The following is a 21,439-nucleotide window of genomic DNA, read 5'->3' as shown; positions in this document are numbered from 1 at the left end:
GACTGATTGTACATTTTCCGGAAATTGCACGTGATTATGTTATTGTCAGCAGCCATCAATTGAGAAAAAAACACAAACAATTCAAGGGCTACACATGTACAGACTGAATGAGAAAATTCATATTGTATATCTTAATCTGCCTTTGGGAGGAGAACAACAAACTGTAGTTTACACTTAAAATTACTGAAAAATCATCAAAAGTTACATCCACTGGTCCTTTAATAAAACAACTTTCCTCAAACAAGTAAAAATCTGCAAGCTATGATACTTTACCCTCTGTGCAAACGACAAAATGAACAGTGAGCATGTTCTTCACTGTCGTGTGGGTCTGTCAAAATTGTTGTCTTTCCTCATGCCCTGGCCCATGCTGGGCACATCGCCCTTTACATTTCAATATTTATCATCGGCACTGGTATACAGGGATGCAGAAACTGAATTCATACCAGTGAGGGCGTTGTCTTACATGTTTAAGTACTAGAAACTAGTACGTCCGTTACTTCTGTATCAAGATTGGCATACCATAAGAGTTTGAAAATTTAGCCAATGAAATACCTGTTTGAGTCATTCAGAATCAATTTGAGAGGTTACGATCCTTGCGCAGCTTGTCGTACCAGTGTACGTTATTCATTAGCACTTATCTACTACAATTTGCTAAACTTTTCATTTCGCTATCCGGGTACCAAAGTTTGATAATAAGTGTACCTTGTACATACTGCTCACGTTGTGAGGCATGTGGATCAAATTAAGTTCTCACCGTTTAGTCTTTGTTTTCTGGCAGCGTTGAACACAGGGCATGGCAGCCATTTTGAAATTCAAACATCAGTAAATTGCATTGTAGGTAATTTGTTTTTTTGATCTACAAATTTGCATTGTGACCTCTTATATTTATTCGTTCTTATGGAAAAGAAATTATTTCAAGTTTCTTTGAGTGGAGTTTGAGCAAAAGATTATAAGTTTTTGTTTCGAGGCGCTAATTATCTCAAAGTCCCATTGTTACAGTGATTTCTTATTCTCCCACAAATCCTGTTGAAATGTCTATAGAGTTCATCTGGTCAATACGCCTGCCTTTGTGTCCGATACTACCCTTGACTTTGAATATTTAATGTAGCGTGGTGCTAGAAATCATTTGGTCGACAACTGTTGTATGCATATTAAACACAGCGCGTATAGTGCGCGCAAATATAACATTTTGTGTTTCAAAATACCTTACAATGAAGAATGCAAAAGAGTACTATTTATGGAATAAAAATTACAAACAAAATATGATCCAAGAAGTTACAGTCATTGCCCCTTTAATTCATCGTGTCATGTCGTCGTGCTCGTATATTGTTTAAAATGTTTATATCGTATATCATTTGCTCACGTGTTTAATTTCACTCACTCACCTTGACCTTGGCTGACACTTTTAAAGCTTTTAATTACCCTGGCAGATAGAGCTCCTTAAAATAAATACTCAACCGATGTGATCGACCTGTTAATTACTGTGAAACTGACACCAACCCTAGCTGACATCCTTTTGTAAGTACACACACAAATACCGGAAAATGTAATGGGAAACTCAGAACGCTTGAATTGTTTGCGAACGCTGACCCCAAGAAATGGAACTCAGGCATAAATTCAGAATCTGGTCATTGTTCTGATCACTCCGAGACCTTGACTTCATATAATTTTATTCTTTCATGGATACGTTCCCAAGATACATGCTATACTTGAACAAAGAACCCCCCCCAAAAACAAACAAAAAACCAAAAACGGGTAACACAAAACCCGAGCGAACCACGATACTATTCGTAGAATACGTAGACGCTATGTGTGGAGAGACAATGTTATCGACGAAAGCGTGTTTGAAACTGATTACTTATAATCAGTTGAAATTGATTCCGCAGAGAAAATTTCAAATTTGAATATTTAATTATAGAGGAAATTTCTTCAGTAAATAATTTTAATTTCTACTTATGTTTGCCCATCACTAATAGTGAATTTCAGCCACTTCATTTAGCAATGACTTCGACAGCGCTAATAGTGAAAAGTTTGTTTACCAGTATTTAAAGTTGCTTGTCGGATATAATAATCGCGCCGAGAAAGAGAACGCGTTTGATAACATATTTATACATTACAGTCACTCAAAAGTACGTCGCCCCTTTACAAAATACACGTAATGTTCGTAATATCATAGGGGAAGCGGACTTACGCAGAAAAGTTGGAAAGTGTTGTTTATAGATCACGCACGTTTTCTCATCGTTATCGAGATGTTAAAACAATAAAATGTTACTACTCAGAGTGCCCGTAGTACACAGTAATCGCTTATCATAAGATCCACATTCGATTTCATTTCCCTTGTAAGAAGTTTCCACTCGTACTCTTTGTCTATATTAAACTTCTGTTAGGAAATCCATGCCGAGACATATCATTTGATACCGAGGCACATGTTCCGAAAGACACGTAGCGTATAGTATTGTTCCGATCAATTGCGGAGCATTGTTCAGGTATACACTGTTGCTGGGCCTTCCCCGATGCTATTATGCTATTGTGACGGCTGGAGCTATGTTGCCATTAACAGTTGTCGTTCTGGCAACTCTCATTGTCCTTGCCAGTGGCGAACTCATCGGGCCTCAAGACGTAGAGTTTGTAATTCAACCTAGGAACACAGAAGGTTACGTTGGAGATTATGTCAAGTTACACTGCAGCATAAAACCTTACCAATCCGATCGGCATGGCATTCGTTGGCAGTTTTACCCTACTCGTTCCGACGGTGGAGCTCAGAATATCACAGAAGGTAAGAGATTTCGGATACACGAAATGTCATATACGTTCCATGGAACATTCCGGAGCAATTTAATGATTGCTGAAGTATCTGAATCCGATGAAGGGCTCTATAACTGTATTGCGTACGATACTAAAGAGGGACATCACTTAGTGTCGTCGAGTAATGCGTCACTGACTATTTTCCGTCGAATGGTCATGCCAACATTTCTTCGACACCCTGACAACATAACAACCAACGAAACAAATGAAGCTTCGCTATCCTGCCAAGTTGATCATCTACTTCCCAAGAAATTTGATGTGCGTTGGGTGAAAGCGGCTGAATGGAGGGGAACTATGGACAAGCCGATTACAAATAATGATCAAGTGATAGCACGAGACATGAACAATATCGATATATCTACCTCTGGTGAAAATGAATCAAAAACGTATTTCTTAACGTTCAATAATGTGTCCCGTCAAGACGCGGGAGGTTATTTTTGTGCCGTGTACTGGCGAGCAGGCGGAGCACTAATCGTTCAGTCTAGCAAAGCCACATTACGTGTACTTTATCAAGCAACGACCCAAGCGCCCTCGACGACGATGGATTGGTCTTCCAGTTCGTTGGGTTTCCAAACATCGCCTGAAGAGAAGGCGTCTCCTAAATTAACCAATTCCCTGACTACTGGTACTACCAAAAGACCAACAAGTCAGTTTAACACTACATCAATGCCGGTAAAGGTGACGTCGCCAAACATAACTCGATCCTCCTTTGCGACCATATGGTCTAGCCATCAGTTTGATTCCACATCAATGTCGGTATTGGAGACGTCCCCTAAAATAATTCAACCCTCAGATGAAACTAGACGGTCTATCAATTACTTTGGTGTCACACCAACGAACAACTCGGTTGAGGAGAAATCCCCTGAGCTAACCCAATCCACCAAGACAACGAGACGGCCCAGCCACCGGTTTGTTCCCACATCAACGTCGGCAGAAGAAACGTCCTTGAAAGTGACCCCACCCTCCACTATGACAAGAATGCCCCGACACGGCTTTAAGTCTACAAAGGAAAAGGCGAAGTCTGAATCCCCTAAGCTCACCCAACCTTCAACTACTACCAAGTTTCTCAGTAACTCGCTTGTGTCAGAAACAACAACGGTAGCGAAGATGCCTCCTGAAGCAAGCCTGTCCTTGACCTCGCATAACCACGGTACACATCATAGCACTGTTGCCCTCGATTCTTCTGCGCCTTTGATCACGTACATTACCGAATCAACTGAATTCACATCGGATATCGCAACTCTGCCAAGCTACAGCCGAACAAGTAGAACGAGAACAGATTTGACAGTAATTTATATTATCATTCTCGCGGTGATATTTCTTCTTATAATTGCCATTCTGGCGATCTGTCTCGTCTTCTGCTTTTTGAAGAAAAGGAAAAACGGACATAACACTATGAAGGGTGCAGATCTGGAGAAGAATTCCTTTCCGCTAGATATCAGAAACGGAGGCCGCGTGCCTGACACCAAGGAAGGCTCGAATGTAAGTGTTGAGCAAGTGTCTGAACAAAGTAGCGCTGGAGTCATCTCACCACCGATCACACAGCTCACTGAAGATGAATTTTCAAATCACACAAACGACGTCGTTCACGCAAAAGTGAACAAGAGACGCGACTCTCAAAATCAACCTACAGGCCCAAGTCACGCTACGCCATCTGAAAACCACGTGAACGACTGCCATTCCACCAACAGTAGACAGCAGGAGAATGGTGATGCCAGAGCAATGAACGTGGAAGGACTCATCTACGCTGAACTTGACTTGGAAGCAGGTAGCAATTGCATACATCGGTCATCCACGTCGGGACGCGAATCACCTGTTATATATGCAGAAGTACAACTACAAAATACACCATCTGCGTGAAAAAGCGATTGAGCTTATCCAGAGTCACAGCGTTTTGAACGGAAAGTTTGAACGTGACCTATAACTTGAACCAATCCGGAGTTTCTTTCCTTGATGCGAGTTTCAAGGGGGAGTAGAACAGAAAATAGCACAAGCGTGCGTCACTTTATCTGTCAGAGATCGTTTATATTTGTACTTTTAATTAAAAAAATTGAAAACAACTTGGAGGTAATGATTCTAGTTATGCATAGACGATCGATTAAACAGAAAGTCTGTGAGTGACCTTAACATCGAAGCACGAGTCATCGCGATTAACCGGGAAATTATGACACGAGCAGAAGAAACAACGCAATTCCGGAAAGTAAAACAGCAGGATGTGCATTTTGAAGACAGTAACTACTTAAGGACACAGTGATAAGCCACCGTTTGTGTACAGTAGGCTTCCCATTTACATCGTTCTATTTTACTGTATGTCAGAAATCAGATTGATAAAAAATGATAGGTAAGTCGAATCACTTCATATTAGGGATATGCCGTTCCATCCGGTGTACATATTGAACTATCACGCTTAAATGTCACATACTAAATGGTGAATTTTTGTGTGAGCGAAAAAAATTCCGTAAGTCGCAATCAATAGTTTTTAAAATAGCAAAGATATTTTTACAATGTTTAGAAAATTCCAAAACTTGGACACTTGGAATCCTAGAGCATATTCTTTCAACGGATAATTGCAATAGAATATTTTAAAGAAAAATAACAAAAAAAAGTTTAAGTCAGAATCCATTTCATATCTGGGCTTCTGAACCGCAATATTCAAATAACTACACGATGTTCACTTTTTTCTTCAGTAAAGCGAGCATATTAGGCCCATAGGTAAATTACCTGGAGAGCTTTACAAAATGTAACAGAGTCACTTCGCTTTTTGTCTTGTTAACTTTTAAAAAAGTTCATCTTGTTATGCATGTGTATTTCGTAGGGGCATAGGAGAATATTGACCATAATGGCCCATAGCCTCCTAATATGACAGGTGACAGATCGGAGTTCACAGGGTCAAAGGTTACAATAGAGTATGACACTCTCTCTATATATAGCATGCAAATTTATTTTCACACAATTTTTATCCAGGAGTTTAAATCGACTCGTATTCCCTTACTTTATTTTACACGCTGTGCGTGTTTTAGTGTCTGCGTTCTTTACATATGTATGGTTCAAAATCATTAATATATACGTACTAAAGAGAAATAAAAAAAGTTGATATCTATGACTAATATATAGAAAGTGAATGAAGGCTTAATGGGCGAGTACTGATGTGATATGTCGCTTCATACAATCAATAAATAGGGCGGACTTTTGTCATCAAAGAGAATTATAAACTTTTGATTTGAAAATTACTGATTTGCTTCGTCTGTCTGATTTCACGCACTTCTTTCTATTAATATTTCTTTACGGCAATACAATACAATACAATACAATACAATACAATACAATACAATACAATACAATACAATACAATACAATACACTACAATACAATACACTACAATACAATACGATACGACACAATGCTACACAAATTTATAGCATTGCAGTACCTCGCATAAACAATGCTGTATAAAGGGACCATTAAATTATTATACACGCATTTCAAATGAAACTCATCACGTTTGACCTCAACTGTCCCAACTCAAGCAGAAGTTACGAAATCACACAAAAAGGCCTTAAGCCCTTCCCCTCTGAAAGCGATTAGTTTCTTTTGTTCGTGCAGCGCACATGCTTTAATTGTCCACCTAAGAAACACCAGGTAATATACTGACTCACATTTTTGCTGTCATAAACGACATATTTTATTGCTGACACTCCTTTTAATATTCAGGATTGCACTTATTCTAAAAGAACTTTGTTTTCATAGAGATTTCACTTAAAAATGACAATTCAGTAATTCAATGGTTAAGGTATTTTCTGAACTAAATCGGGTTTACCGTGACGAATACACTAATGGCAGCGGGGCTTAAGATAGAACGCACCTCGGGGACAGATATTCGGACTCTCAAACTTTTACAATTCTCTTCTGATATACCACATGTGGGGGTTCATTTTAAAGCGCTTGGTGAAAAAAAAACTTTTCACCGGCTTAGTTTTTCGAAATTCGAAAATTTTTATTTTTCTCCATAGAGTTAACACAGGGATGGCGGCCATTTTGAATTTCGAATATCGGTAAATCTTGGGTAATTTGTTTCTCTAGTACCAAAATTTGCACGGTGACCCCCTATTTTTATTCTTGATTTTGAAAGAGAATGATTGAAAGATTCCTTGAGGAAAGTTAGAGCAAAAGTTTAAGTCTTTCACTTTCGAGGTGCATACTACCAGCGGGGCTTAAAAAACAGAAAGAGGCGCTGGAAGTTATCCCATAATGCACCGCACCATAATCTGCGCACGACTGTCTATTTCGTCACTTGACGGTCAGACACAATGACAAACACATCAAGCACATCACATCAAAGTCAAAGGCGTAAAAACAGTATTTAATATCAGTCATGTGCGGGCGCTGTAGGTTGGATCGAAAGGATGGTCCGCACGCGACTGAATCTTTTGTTTAACAAAGATAGCGACAAAAGCTGTGATATCAAGCTGTTACTTCAAAGGTACAATTGTTTTTCTACTTACAATGGCGAAAGAAAACTAAAACATAATAAACAGTTGCTAGTGAAATAATTAATGCAAAACGAACGCAAGTATGCGTTCATGGGGGGGGGGGGGAGTGGGCACTCAGTCCCAACACTCCCAACAAAAGTAGATTAGCACCCAATTTCCTGGCTTTTCTCGGCAGCTGAGTTGCTAGCTTGGCCAAGGCTTTCACCCCACGATCAGCGCAACTGTCTAACATTAGCGCGTCGGTCTGCTGCTTCAGTCCGTCAATTTATTATGTATTTTTTACTTATATGCCCACAGACTTGGGGCAAGTCTACCTCGTGAGTTAATAAAAGACATAAAGCTACATATTTCTGTCCAGTTGAGGGGCTCATGAGTATACATTTTCGGCCAGATACTATGTGAAATTCAAAAAATGAAGGGTCAAAAGCGCTTATTTGAAGTTAGAGACCAAAGTTGGAGCTGGGGTAAAAGCCCGGGGTTAAAAAGTCTATGTTTTATTAACGTTTCCTCGGTGAAAAGTATACATTAGGCGCCAAATTTGGAGAATTCAAAGGCGGTTACATACATGTACTGCACCTGGCACTGTCCCCACTCCGGTGAGCGCCTTAATTTGGCAAGCGCCCCGGAAAAGGACGACTTAAACTTTCGCTAGTTTCCTCGATGAAACTTGCAATCATTCTCCTACAAAACAAGACTAAAAATTAGGGGTCACTGTGCAAAGCCAGGTAATAGAGAAACGACATAACAATTATTTACCAGTATTTAAAATTCAAAATGCCGCCATCCCTGTGTTAACTCTGTAGGGAAAAATAAAATATTCGGTTTTAGGAAAAATAGACCGTAAAAATTGTTCTTAATCCGAGAGCTTTAAAATAGACCCAACTTTATGTAGACCAGAAAAATATTGAAAACAAAGCCGAGTCCCAATATCAGCGCCGGGCGCATACTTTCTTAAGGAACGAAAGGTATTAGAGAGAGAGAGAGAGAGAGAGAGAGAGAGAGAGAGAGAGAGAGAGAGAGAGAGAGAGAGAGAGAGAGGGAGAGAGAAATCGCAATATCCGCAAGCAGCTTCACTCCGTTGTACACATTACTGTTTTTGAATAAAATCACGAAGAATGAAGGCCAAAGCGTCGCACGATGATCGAACATTGATGTCGTTTCTACTGTTTTAAGAAGCAGAAAACGCCTTTGGAAAATACTTCCTATTTCCTTGTTACTTGCAATGGGTAAATATCTCCCGCCATGCTGAATTTTTGTCTATCAGCTTGGGACATTTGTATTCATTTCCTTGGACATTTCATGAATAAAACTTTCCCAGGCCACGATTGTGAATTCCTTCGTAATCTCGCCACTCCAGTCGCCACTGTAATCTGGAAAGTTTACCATTACACGCCACCAAAATCAGGGAGGAATCATAGTGACTAAATAAAGTATGAGCTCATAAGTTTGATTGATATTGAATGATCTATCTACTAAAATTGAAAGGCGAGGAAGAAATCTGATTAATCTCTCCTGTTTTTGATATAAGGAGTTAGTAATTGTAAATATACTTTACCGCAAGATCGTTGACTCACGTCATGGGTGGAGCTGGCACCGTGTAAGGTACAGGGAAGTTACTCATAAAACCAGAAACAAGGATGTTTTCAAAATAGCATTTCTGTCCTGTAATATTTATTGTTCACCGTGACAGGAGAATCCTAATCTGGAATGTCCGGGAGACAAGTCCATTGCTCCGAGTTTTGGGGAACGGAAACCTCTTTGACGATAGTATAATTATTGGTGAAAAATTAAAATACATGGCAGTGATTGAGATGTTTGAGATACAACGTTTGTGATAGTTTTATTTCTCATGATACATCAGGCATTAGAAACTCACAACAACAAATAGGCACAAAACCAACATCAACAAACCAAAGACAAACTTAAACGTCAGTCTAATTTGAGGTCTGATTTTAACTAGAAGTAATATTGATACATTATAATGCTGTTAACATGCTCTGAAAATGAGTTGCCAAAATCTGAGCACTTGATAACAAGCAAAAGGGTATCATATTTCAGTTAAAAACCTAAGACGATTAAACTAAATCGGGTTTTCTTTTATCACGAAAACGACCGTCACACAAGATTGCTTCAGTAAGTGTTGTATCTGTCCATTTTTACTTCCAATACTTTCCAGCTTCACAACTGATACTTTTGTCAAATGATTTACAGACCTTCCCAATAATTGCCTAAACACTGTACAAAAACCAACGTACCATATGCGCTGTCAGGTTTTTTCCGGCATACAATCAACAAAGCACGCGGATGCACGCCCACGTACCTGATTACACATTTATGCAGAAACAGAAAACATCAATCCAATGGATAAATGAATATGATACGTGGCAATTTTTAAAAGAAACTTGACAGATTCTATTGACTTGAATTGTACCAGAATGCTTCGACCTTACCGGATATGAAAACGTCGCGCGTGCCGTACATTCGGCCAATCAATAGTGATGTAGTACCGTTCAAATTTTTAGTTCCATTGGTTGCCAGTCTCAAAATACAAAAATAGAAGGAAAGCTTGATTCACCCTGCTTACCTAGTACTCATCTGTAAAACCCGACACCTTTGATTTTCTAAGTAAAATCGTCCCGAGCAGTACGTCAGGGATGCGTCAGTATATATTTGGAAGAGGATCATGGGAAACCCGTAATCAAAATTTCACAGCCTTTGAACATTTTGTGACACGGTTTAAAATTCTACATTTTATAAACTTTTCAACCACTAGGGGATTTTTTGTAAAGATGGAAGTAGTGGATCGATTCTCGTTCAACATTTATTTTTGCGTGCCGGCGATTTTCATTCCGCATATTTTTGTGCATTGCGATAGTCCCCTCCCCAACAAGTTCGAATGGTTCGTCCCTCACCTTATCTGTTCTATGCAGATGTAGATTCTGTGTCGCACTCAAGTTACAATACCCACCCCTACAGGTCCTGGACCGGTAGCTTGATCAAACCCAACAACAATTTGATGCAACGATAACATGTACTCGCCATTATTTACACCGCAAAGTTGATATTTACTCGTCACAATGTCAAGGCTGTGTAGTTTTTTCATATTAACTTTTTTGCAAGTTTCGTCTATTAATTGCAGCGGGGTTGACGGTCCAAACACAAGTCTAACAATTGGTGGCACGTCAGTGGCGAGAGTTGGTTCTACGGCTTTGTTGTATTGCAGGGTCCACGAGCTAGCACCGGAGACTGAATACACCATTTACTGGATTTTTAACAACACGCACCTTCCTCAGAACCTAGACAATACCAAATACGAAAGGAAGGATGATAAAATCGGCCATGTTTACGAATTGGCGATAAACAGTGTCAGTGCAACTGACGCGGGAACCTACAAGTGTCATGTGTACTCCGAAGGCAAGTTTTTAACGGGGTCGGATGGTTTCCAACTCCACGTGTTTCAGCATGCGACTCCATACTTTCGCAAAGAACCTTTGAATGTTACGACCATGGAGGGAAACGTTCACGCTTTTCGTTGCCGTGTCGGAAACTTTGAAGAAAATGTGATGAGCGTGGGCTGGTATAAGGGTGAACACCGCATATCATCAGATAGTGAGATAATTCAACCTGACAGTCATGAACATTCGAATTTTTCTCGATACTCGATCGTCGCTTATCCGGATAGGGGTAAGTTCAGTTTGATGATTAAGCCAATATCCCGCGTCGACGACGACAATTTTCAGTGCGTCGTGCACTTGCGTTCCAGTGGCGCGATTTTACTGCGGTCTGAATCAGCTAGACTTACCGTGCTGTACCCGCCCGCCGATCAGTACCCTCTTTGCCAGACGAAAGGCGCTGGCGGTAACGGTTATCAAGTTGGCGACGTCGTCGACGCGAACTGTATTTCTGAGGGCGGGAACATACCGCTTGTGCTTTCGTGGTTTAGAGACGGGGAAAGGATTAATGCGACCCGAATTCGTCCCGGCAATCGAACATACATACGAGATAAACGGATTGTGTCAGAAACTGACACGGCTATGTCGCACAGTGTGTAATGACAGGGCTGGCTCTGAACGTGGAACGCAGCTGCGAGATCGGGCCTATCCACGTGTACTCCGTGATCACAGTGTCACTCTCACCGATGGCACATATCGTCCAACCAGGAGACGCCGTCACCATAAACTGCTCTGCATCCGCCAATCCAGAGATACTTGAGTACCGATGGATGATCGACAACTCATCAGTTACAGAGTACGGAAACACTGTCAGGTGACCGACCACCAGGTCATTCCCTGCTAAACGTGTCCACAACCTTCGCCGTCGACAAACACATTTTGGTCATGTGCGAGGCAAGGAATTCTCTCAACTGTAGTTCCGCCAGCGTTATTATAAGCGTGGCCAATGAAACTGAAGAAGAATTAAATAGCACATCAACTGGTCGGCCACTCCAAATGTTGACGTCAATCGATCGGCATACTGTTATTGTCGTTGAGACAACAACGAGCAGTTTCGTCAATTCTTTTACTGGCAATATTCTGTACATCATAATAGGATCAACGGCAGGTGGAGTCCTTGTCTTCGCGTGCTGTATGATTCTCATAGCTCGCGCCTCTTGCGGCGGAAGGAAGCAACGTGCCAGGACAGAGGTCCCCGAAATTGACCTCACGGATATAAATGACTTACCAGCGCCACCAGATGAGCTCAGAGACAACAGCGACACGATGAACTTTTCCATACCAGACTACTGCAGCGATACCGTAGTCTCGACACTTGATGTCCACGCTACATCTGGACAAACTCCCCCTCCCCCCCCTCCTCCTCCTCCCCCTCCCCCGCCAAAGTTTGGTCTCCCTGAAACAGGGTCAGTTCCTGTTTACAAAAATGTCATTCCAGGCGACGATCCCTTGGAAAGTTGGCCGCCTGTGCCAGTTTCAAATATACCGCCCGACATGTTCCCCAGTGACTGCAGTAAAGGGGAATCATACTTTTAGCAAACAAAAAAAGTGATTTTACAGAATTATCAAAAACTAAATCGTACACAGTTTGCATATGGTACATCAGCCTCAAAATCGTGTTTCCTATAGGCCGGCCTTTATTCTTAGAAATTGAATCTGCAGAATTCTGAAAGCGTCGTTATTCGTAAGCTGTGGGCATTTTCATTCTATTAAGCGCTAAAACTACCTTGAAATCATTAGGCGTGACTTTGCTTTAGAACACAACTATCCTAGAAGGAACAGTTTTTGTGAAGTGAAAACGAATTAAGAAGATACATTCCTATGCATTATGTGATATTTCACTAAATATATACTCAAGAAGTTCTACTGTATCGCATTCCAAAGCAATGTGCAAAATTTCTACTCTTCACATCAAAGTTTGTACGGTCCTTGCGAGATAATTTATGTATTTTGATATGTCTACATCGAGTGTCAAATATAACGTGCAAATAACTAAAAAATTGTACTTATATCTAAACAGACTTTTTGAAATAAATACTCTCTACCGGGATAGAAAACATTTTACTGCTTCAATGATACTTGTACGAAGTTCAACCATATGACACAACCATTATAAGGGCTCTTATACGAATGGCTACGGTAAGGCCAGGAAAAATAAAAAGTTTGTTTCTCATTCTCGCGCGCGTCAATTCAGACCCGCCACGTCAACCTTTTTCTACTCATTAAGAAATGAAATACAAAAATTCAACGCAAAAATACAGTAATGCATAACACACTGTGTTGTATAAAACAGAACTGTAAACAAAATAACTGACACTAACATTCCATTCAGAACTATGCACATGTTATATTAAGCTGTCATAACTGTGCATTGCTGCACCAAAAGTCAAACCACAGAACTGTTGCTATACAAAAATACTAAAACAACACTGCTGTGAATTTACTCTGCGAATATTCCTATGTTGTTTTCATGTTTTTTGGGCGCTCTTGTTGGTTGAAGAATAATAAAAAAATGACAGAAAAAAAACCCGCGTCACCGCACCATTTTTGCAATATGTCTAGGATGAGAAACAAACTTTTTATTTTTCTGGCCTAAGATAACGACATAAACTTATATTGGTGTAGATCAAATCACAAACTTCAGAGACGCACGAACTAACTTGTTAACGCCCGTCTCTGTAGTGTAATACACGTTATGGAAGCATTTGATTTAATGGTATAAAATTGATGTACAGAACATGGTATAGGGGGGAGAGAGAGAGAGAGAGAGAGAGAGAGAGGAGAGAGAGAGAGAGAGAGAGAGAGAGAGAGAGAGAGGGGGACTCCTGAGGAAGCCTAGGTAATGGTGGTAACTAATCCAAATTCTCCAAACGAATCAATCCATACCAAAAATGAGTAACGCAATTTGTTTGAAAATTTGAAAGTTTCAAAAGTTTGAAATTATCGAGTGAATATATATTTATGTTTTCGTCTCAGATTTCCAATTATTTTTAAAGTGTTACTGACCTACTTGTTTTGCAAGATTTTAGACAGTCTTATTCATGTTGAAATAATTGCAATTTGCCATAACAAACATATTTTGCGAATGTAACTAACATCATATACTATTCTTAAAATCATATGGATCTGAATCAAGCGAGAAACACCATAGACATTCAAATGATAATAAAGTCAATGTTCTCTCGGTTTCAAATTCAGATTACACCAAGCACAAATTGGCATAAACACATCATGCGCTTTACATATATCGACTAAAATATTAAAAGATCGTTAGGGCAAATTACTCCCATGTAAGCGATAAGATGGCATTATAAGCAAGCTTGTCTTGTGTTTCAACGGAATCTGACTTGATTTCAAGTTTTCCGTTTCTTTAAATTGTCTATAATTTTCTTTCTTAGAAAGGGATTTTATTAGCAGATTAGGGACAAAATACCATATTATACCATATTAACTTGAATGCAGAAGACTTTCTGGGATATGTATTATGTTTAGTTATAGTGGAAGTGTACGGAATATTATTACTGGCTGTGAATACATGTACTTTCTATGCCGATCATTTTCACTTGTGCTGTCGGATATAGGTGGTTGATTGATGGTAATACCAAATATAGCTTCACTATCTGCTTAGTAAAACCCGTCATCAGAAAAATTGGCCGACCGGTTCTCGCGTGACCGCACTCTACAAGCATTTTTCATTTTCCGTGATATCAAATAAGTCGTGTCTAATTTTGGACCATGGAAGAACGACACAAGGGTGTGCCGCTAAATCTGAATATCGACTTTCTCTTGTCTGATGTTATCTGCGCACAACAGCACATACAATGCGCTTTGGTCAGAATTTATCACGATTGCCGTACCAGTCAATTTCCGTTTTACGTACTTTTCCTGCCTTCAATATCTTCAAAACATTGTATTAGATGTCAAAGTTCATACCATCAGAGTGTTTTGTTTGGAGACGGATAGGAGTTTTGCCGCTGGGTCACTTGAGATTTGCCAGGGCTAGTTCGTTCAGACTTTATTTCTTACTCTCAAATATAAATTCTCCGAACGCCGTCAGATTTTGTGCCACTGTGTCGTTTTTGGCAATAAATCCAAAGTTTAAACTTGCTCTGGAGCGTTTTAGTAGTGATGGTGGACTTACTAATGACACAGTTTTGCAGGGAAAAACTTACCGATTAGATCGACATTTATTGCGGTACAACCGATACGATATGATACATTTTAAGTCCTTGGAAAGAGACGACCTTCGAATCAATAGATATATCGATCGTGAGATACTGTATTGAATGGAAATTTCCGGTAAAAATTGTCCACTCTACGCACGAGACAATAATCCTGCATGCCATCGATGGCACTGTGTTGTCTGACAGTACCGGACAGTTAGACAGTGGATCTATGCAGCTGTGGCAAAGATTATTTGGCTATATTCCCATAATGGACCGCTATCTATAATATTATTTAAAAGCTAGACATGCCTTTTATAATACAAGGAAAAACATTTAATCGGTATGTAACAATTGACGTACATTGATCGAAAAAGGTTGTATACTGGTTTAGACTGTTTTCTCTTAATTTCATCTTAAACAAAAAATTCGACTACACGTCAGCATTCATGAAAGTATGAGGTCCATTGATATGCAGTCTACTTCCAAACAAGTAAATATAATCACCAAGGTCAAGGTTATGTTTTTGAGAGGATGATTGTGATGTAGAGACTGTGGGAATAAATGCGCTTGTCATGCATAAGAAAAACCTTCCTATGAATATTAATCTACACATGACAGCAAAATTTATTCCGAAATACTGGTTCAAAAGTTACCCGTAATTGTCTGTTCATTTCTGTTTCCTCTTAATTTCTTGTTTCCTTTGATTTGCCAACTGCAATTGCATTTGCCCTTGGAATTTGTATTTGATGATGGTTGGCAACCTTATTTTCTGTTTAAAATGACATGTGTCCCGATCTATTATTTTCATGGGCATTGCTGCAGCGCTAAAAATTGATTCTTCAAACTCCTTTGTATTTCGTCTCATCGTTTTGATATTGGTGAAAAATCTTGGTGCTATGGTTGCGATACGTTTGACGCATGATGACGAACCCTATACTATCACTGTCTAGGTCTGAGGGAGAATCTGTTCAACTGAATTGAATTCAACTAACTGGCTTAGATAATTTGCTCTTTTATTTTAAAGTCTGGGCGATTTATAACAGTTACATGTATATTGGAGACAACAGCTTTAAACGATACGTCTTTGCCGTACAAACCGACACTTATTTCCAGATTTACTATATGGCGGGCTGAGAATACTAACCGAAGATTATATAGATGTTTTATGTGAAAGAGAGGAGAGTATAAGTATAGACTTGAAAGGAGGTATTCGTAAAAGTGATTCCAAGATTTTCCTTTTCGACTACAGCCATAAAGTGCAACTAGTTGCTGAAAAACAAAATGTGACAATTGGCTGCACCCTTGGGAACTGTAACAAAATGATGCATATGGCGTGAGTGGTGTAGAACCGGGCTAATTATTTCTGACGATCACAGTTTCATTAAAACCAACGAGTCTTAAGACAGTGACCTGCAAGAGAGAGTAATGAAAAATGACTTGCTCACCACCACCATCACCACCGCCATCATCATCATCATCATCATCATCATCATCATCATCATCATCATCATCGTCATCTATTCATGTGGTGATTATATGCATAGAATAAAGGTACAGTCATATTGTAAGGATTTCATGTGTGATAAGACCTCAAACAACAGCGCCAATGTTATTATCCTCTTATAGCCTCCCTTACTGTAAAAAGTAAACGGCCATTTGGTACCTTGCATAATAATAGCAAATTTCGTATATGACGTTTAGTCTATGTTGAGTCAATCACCGTCTGATGCATAAATCTTTTGACATTTCGAAAGTCTTTGTGAGGAGGAATGAATATACCCTGTATAATATGTATGATCGTAGATTGTATGATCGTAGATGATTAAAAGTCGGAAACTGCATCGAACACAATTTAACTGCATATCAATATACATGATAGTATTTGGATTTGTGATCTGTAGCCAACTTTCACTACAAGTAAATACTGGGAGGGTAAAGTTTATGCTAATATCGAAATGATTTGATCGACACTTGGTAGATACGGGTGTAAATAATAAAATATAGCTTTCCTGTGAGTACTATATCTGCACATGAAGTCGCATATGGGGTCAAAGTTTACATTAATAAGCTGGTCGTTTCTGTTTGTTTTTTTAATTCTTTTCCTGCTTCCATATACTGACATTTGATAGATCTTCGGAAAATCGAATTGTATGACAAAACCTAGGTGCCACTTAAATCTGTATCGGTGCTCCCAGACAGTCACATTGCTGCTCTTATTGAGATACTTCCTCATTTTTCACACAAAAGTCACCAAAATGAGTTCTTCAAACTCCTTCGTATTTTGTCTTTTTCTTTTGAAATTGGTGATTAATCCGGGTGTTACGGCTGCGGTTCGTTTTACTACCGATGGCCAACCTTCTAATGTCACCGTGTTACAGGGAGACTCTGTTCACGTTCATTGCCGCGTAACTGGTCTACTTCGTGAAAACAAGTATTTTATAATCTGGTTGTTTAACAACGGGTACATCAGAACTGACAAGGTTCGACGAAACATCGTAAGCCGTTTCACTTCAGAATCAAGGGACCGCTCAGAACTGACCGCTGTGTCCTCCTTTAACATAACGCATACCGAAACCGCTGACCAAGGATTTTACAGGTGTACTTTGTACGAAAATAATAATCCCGTATTGACGTCAAAACAAGGATTTGTAAGAGTAATTTCAAGACCCAAATTTCGACGACAGCCATCAAATCAAACTGTTGTTGAGGGACAAAATGTGACATTGAGCTGTACCGTTGAGAACTACGACGTTGCACATTACGTGAAATGGTTTAGACGCGGGAAAATTATTGCTGATTATAGTATCCATGAAACCAACAAGTCTCATCCCGGAGACTTGTCAAGTCAAGAAGTGAGTGGAAGCGGAACTTTTGACCTACACATAAACAATATAAGCAGAGAAATCAGCGGCAAATTTCAGTGCAAAGTGTTTGCAAGAGGTTATGGTAAATCTATTTTACAGTCAAACACTGCCAGGATAACGGTCCGATACCCGCCTCAAATGTTATATCCGCAATGCAATTCGTCAAATATCAACAATGTGTATATGCAAGGTGATGTAATCGAGGCAACATGTTGGGCAAAAGGTGGCAATGCCCCGGTGTATTTCGAGTGGATGAAAGGTGGAACGATAAACAACGGTACTCTTGAAGAATTTGGCAATCTTTATGTTGGGAAGATGAGGTGGAATTTGACAGTACATGACGATGGGGAGTACATATCGTGCAACATGAAAGGTTTCGCTATTTTGAATGATCGACAATGTATTATTGGTCCTCTAAAAGTGCAATCGAGTAGAGTGTCAACTTTTGTTTCAACAGATGGGTATCTATATACCAACAGCAGAATCTTCTGCACCGTATTCTGTTGCCAAAGGAAGCCTAATGTCGTTACCACCAGCTGACAATCTCGGCAGTCGTATAGTATATGCTACCATTTTACTGGCTGCTATATTGATAGCAGTTGTCATGGGTATTGCTGTTCTCTAGTTGGACTAGAGGAAAATCGACATGGAATAATAAACGATTGAAGCTTCAATTGATGAAGAAAATCCGGAAACTAACCGCGCAAACACGGATCCGACAGAAGATGTACGAGATGAGGGCCAAGGAAAAAGAGAAGAGTCTGTGTAGTTATCTGTCTGGTAAGCTTACGTGACGATGGCTCGTAAACACAGTGACGGGGAGACACTGAAATGAGAATAATGCTTAAAGGTAGGGTGTCGTCGGAACTCTGCTCAAAGGTTGCCAGGGACTCCCGTGGTCGATGTAAACACTACATATGGGGTACGTTGGTGATTGATAAAAGTTAAAAAAATTTTGTTACCGATGAATATCGTATAATTTCAATGTTAAAGCTGTGGTGAGGTGATGCATCTAGATATAATGCATGAAATACATTGTCTGTAAACAAGCAAGTCGCACACGCGCAGTTCCGACTACACTCTCCCTTTAACTTAAAACATTACGTCATTGAGATCTTTATAAAACTGGTGTTACATTCTTACAAAATATCAATTTTGCTCTCAAAGCGACAAATTTACAACGACGAAGGAGAGACGTTTCAACCCATCACCGTGCTTCTGAAACAATTCATCGAAAGCCTTGAAAATTATCTTGCATGCCGATGAAGATATTTCGGCTGAAGCACCAGACGGACTCGTCGAGAGTTTTTCGTCGCGCCAAAACATCTACCCTGAAGAGATCTTCAAGCTTTACTGTATATACTTCACGTCACTTCCGAGTCGGCCCTGGCTTTGAAAAAAACCGCTGTAAACGCACAATGTCAGTCCTGGGCCGGCCTAATTTATGTCGGATCTGAGGGCTAGGTTTAAATGCGACAAAAGTCAGACTACATCAGGCCTTAACTGTGTGTGAACGGTTTAGGATGACCCTGGACCCAATTGACGTTTCAACATTTGGCCTTGAGCGAGGAATATAAGTGTCCCAAAGACGGAAGATTCGAATAAATTGTAAACACTTGCCAGGTCCAGAAGCGACCCTAGTCCTAAATGTGAACCTTGCACACGCTCTTTAATAAGCAGAAACAAGTCATCGTATTACAACAGCATACTGAACGCAAACTTGCATTTCCTTTTTCCTTGACTTGTTAAATATAGTGTGCTACCCAAAGTTTTTCTGCAGACAGGCACTACCGAAATTCTATGTCAAAAGCTTTGTTTCTGGTTCTGTGAAGTTTTAAAACTAAACTGACAGTTTAACCTTTGGAGTGAATGCTTACTGTAACTGAAATTGAATTGCATTGTAAATCCAATAGCAGAAATATGGTTATACCTTATGATTTAATCCATACCTATAGACGAAACATTTCATACAACATTCAAACAAGGCAAATAAATTAGATTAGATTAGATTAGATTATACTTTATTGTCCTTTAGCGGAAATTTTTCTTTCGCTTCACCTACATATATACAATAAGACACATAGAATAGAATCACATAGAAAACACAATAAAAGCTTACAAATGTAAACGTTAAAAATTGATACAGACTTATAAAAATAAAGACATCATGTAATGTGTAATCTAAAAAGGGTGGAAGCTTACAAATTACAGACTGGAATTTAGTATGCTTATTGCACTTGGTTATAAAAGATTTCTTTAAAATATTCTTGCGAGTTATGGGCACTCGATAGCGTCTCCTGAAGGCAACAGATCAAACTGAGAATACAATGGATGTGAGGCATCGCTTACAATAGCCTTGGCTTTCTATATACAGATTGTCTATACAAATTACAGAGCTGGCATTGTTTCTTGCCAATTATTTACCGGCCATATTCACTACTCTTGCCAACTTATTCTGTTGATAACACTCAAGTTACCATACCACACTGTGATATTGAAAGTTATCACACTTTCTATGAGACTCTCCGCAAATATAAAAAAAAATGTAAGAATAATGGCAAATATACAAGATAATGCGGCGTTCTTGTTAATTCTGATGAAATACCTTCGAATTACAGGTTATTTGGCCGCTTGATTATAGTATACACGTATACGTTTGCACGTTGATATATATATATATATATATATATATATATATATATATATATATATATAATATATATATATATATATATATATATATAATATATATATATATACTCAATTCAAGGTAACAGTCCAAGTAACAGCACTTTTCAGCCAAGAACAGTGAGTGTTAATTTATATATCGGAATATTTCGAAAAGAACAAGTACTCGTCATACATATTTTACACAGAGGTCATTTGCAAACATTAAATATAAATTCCTTATATCATACTCTTTACATGGTGGGTATATGCGTGAGCAGGCCTTTTACAATGCTATGTTAATATCATTTTCTCTTTACTGTTTTGTTTAAGACTTCTTCTGTACGGTTAGGTGAAAGGTAAAAAGTAAAGTACCTTTTGACATATTGCATAAAATGGTAAAGTCAACTAATTGATCACAAAAATGAAGTTGAAGAAAGTCTGTTTACAATACATGACAGTAAATCTGCTTTCGTTGATGTTTGTGCCAATATTACCGAAGTTATCTTTAGCAAACAAGTTTAAAGCTGCTGAAATTCTTCTACAGAAGGTCAACCGAGGTGAAAATCCAGAGCTGTTGACAGCCATGAGTTCATTTGTAAGTGCACTTTTGTACAGTGCTTTTGTCAACAAAATTACATAGTGATTTCTTTCTTTCACGATGACACCGTTGTGGGTTTATCAAATGCTAAAATTTTATATTATTAAAAGGAATGGTTTTCGCTTAATAGAGCGACATTTTTATGTTTTAACTAAAGCTGTGTTAATTTCCGCTGTTCATCGACGCAAAATATTGACTCGGCGGAAACGCAGTTTTTACCCTTTTATAGGAAAATAACAAAAACAAATTCACGAATAGTTCAATGTTTGCAATCTGTAACCCTTTCAGGTCAATCATTTCTAAAAAATACAGATGGACGTAAGGCTAAATTTCATCATGTCATACACATCTATTGGCAGAAGGGACTACACAGTAATGATATTGTCGATCACTA

General features: G+C 39.0%; 1 protein-coding gene across 1 annotated transcript; it reads left to right on the top strand.

Annotated features, from left to right (window-relative positions):
- The first annotated feature begins 17,131 nt into the window (after positions 1–17,131).
- On the top strand, positions 17,132–18,317 carry LOC139141512 (limbic system-associated membrane protein-like). Its single transcript, XM_070711105.1, has one exon. The coding sequence runs from the start codon at positions 17,169–17,171 to the stop codon at positions 18,315–18,317; it is 1,149 nt and encodes a 382-aa protein (XP_070567206.1). The 5' UTR covers positions 17,132–17,168.
- The last annotated feature ends 3,122 nt before the right edge of the window (positions 18,318–21,439 follow it).

Source organism: Ptychodera flava, chromosome 10, assembly GCF_041260155.1.
Source record: "Ptychodera flava strain L36383 chromosome 10, AS_Pfla_20210202, whole genome shotgun sequence".
NCBI classification, from domain to species: Eukaryota; Metazoa; Hemichordata; class Enteropneusta; family Ptychoderidae; genus Ptychodera; species Ptychodera flava.
The sequence above is the reverse complement of the archived record's forward strand: the minus strand, read 5'-3'. Positions and strand labels throughout refer to the sequence as shown.

Coding starts and splice junctions, on each gene's coding strand:
- LOC139141512 (XM_070711105.1), top strand. CDS start 17,169: ATGAGTTCTTCAAACTCCTTCGTATTTTGTCTTTTTCTTTTGAAATTG.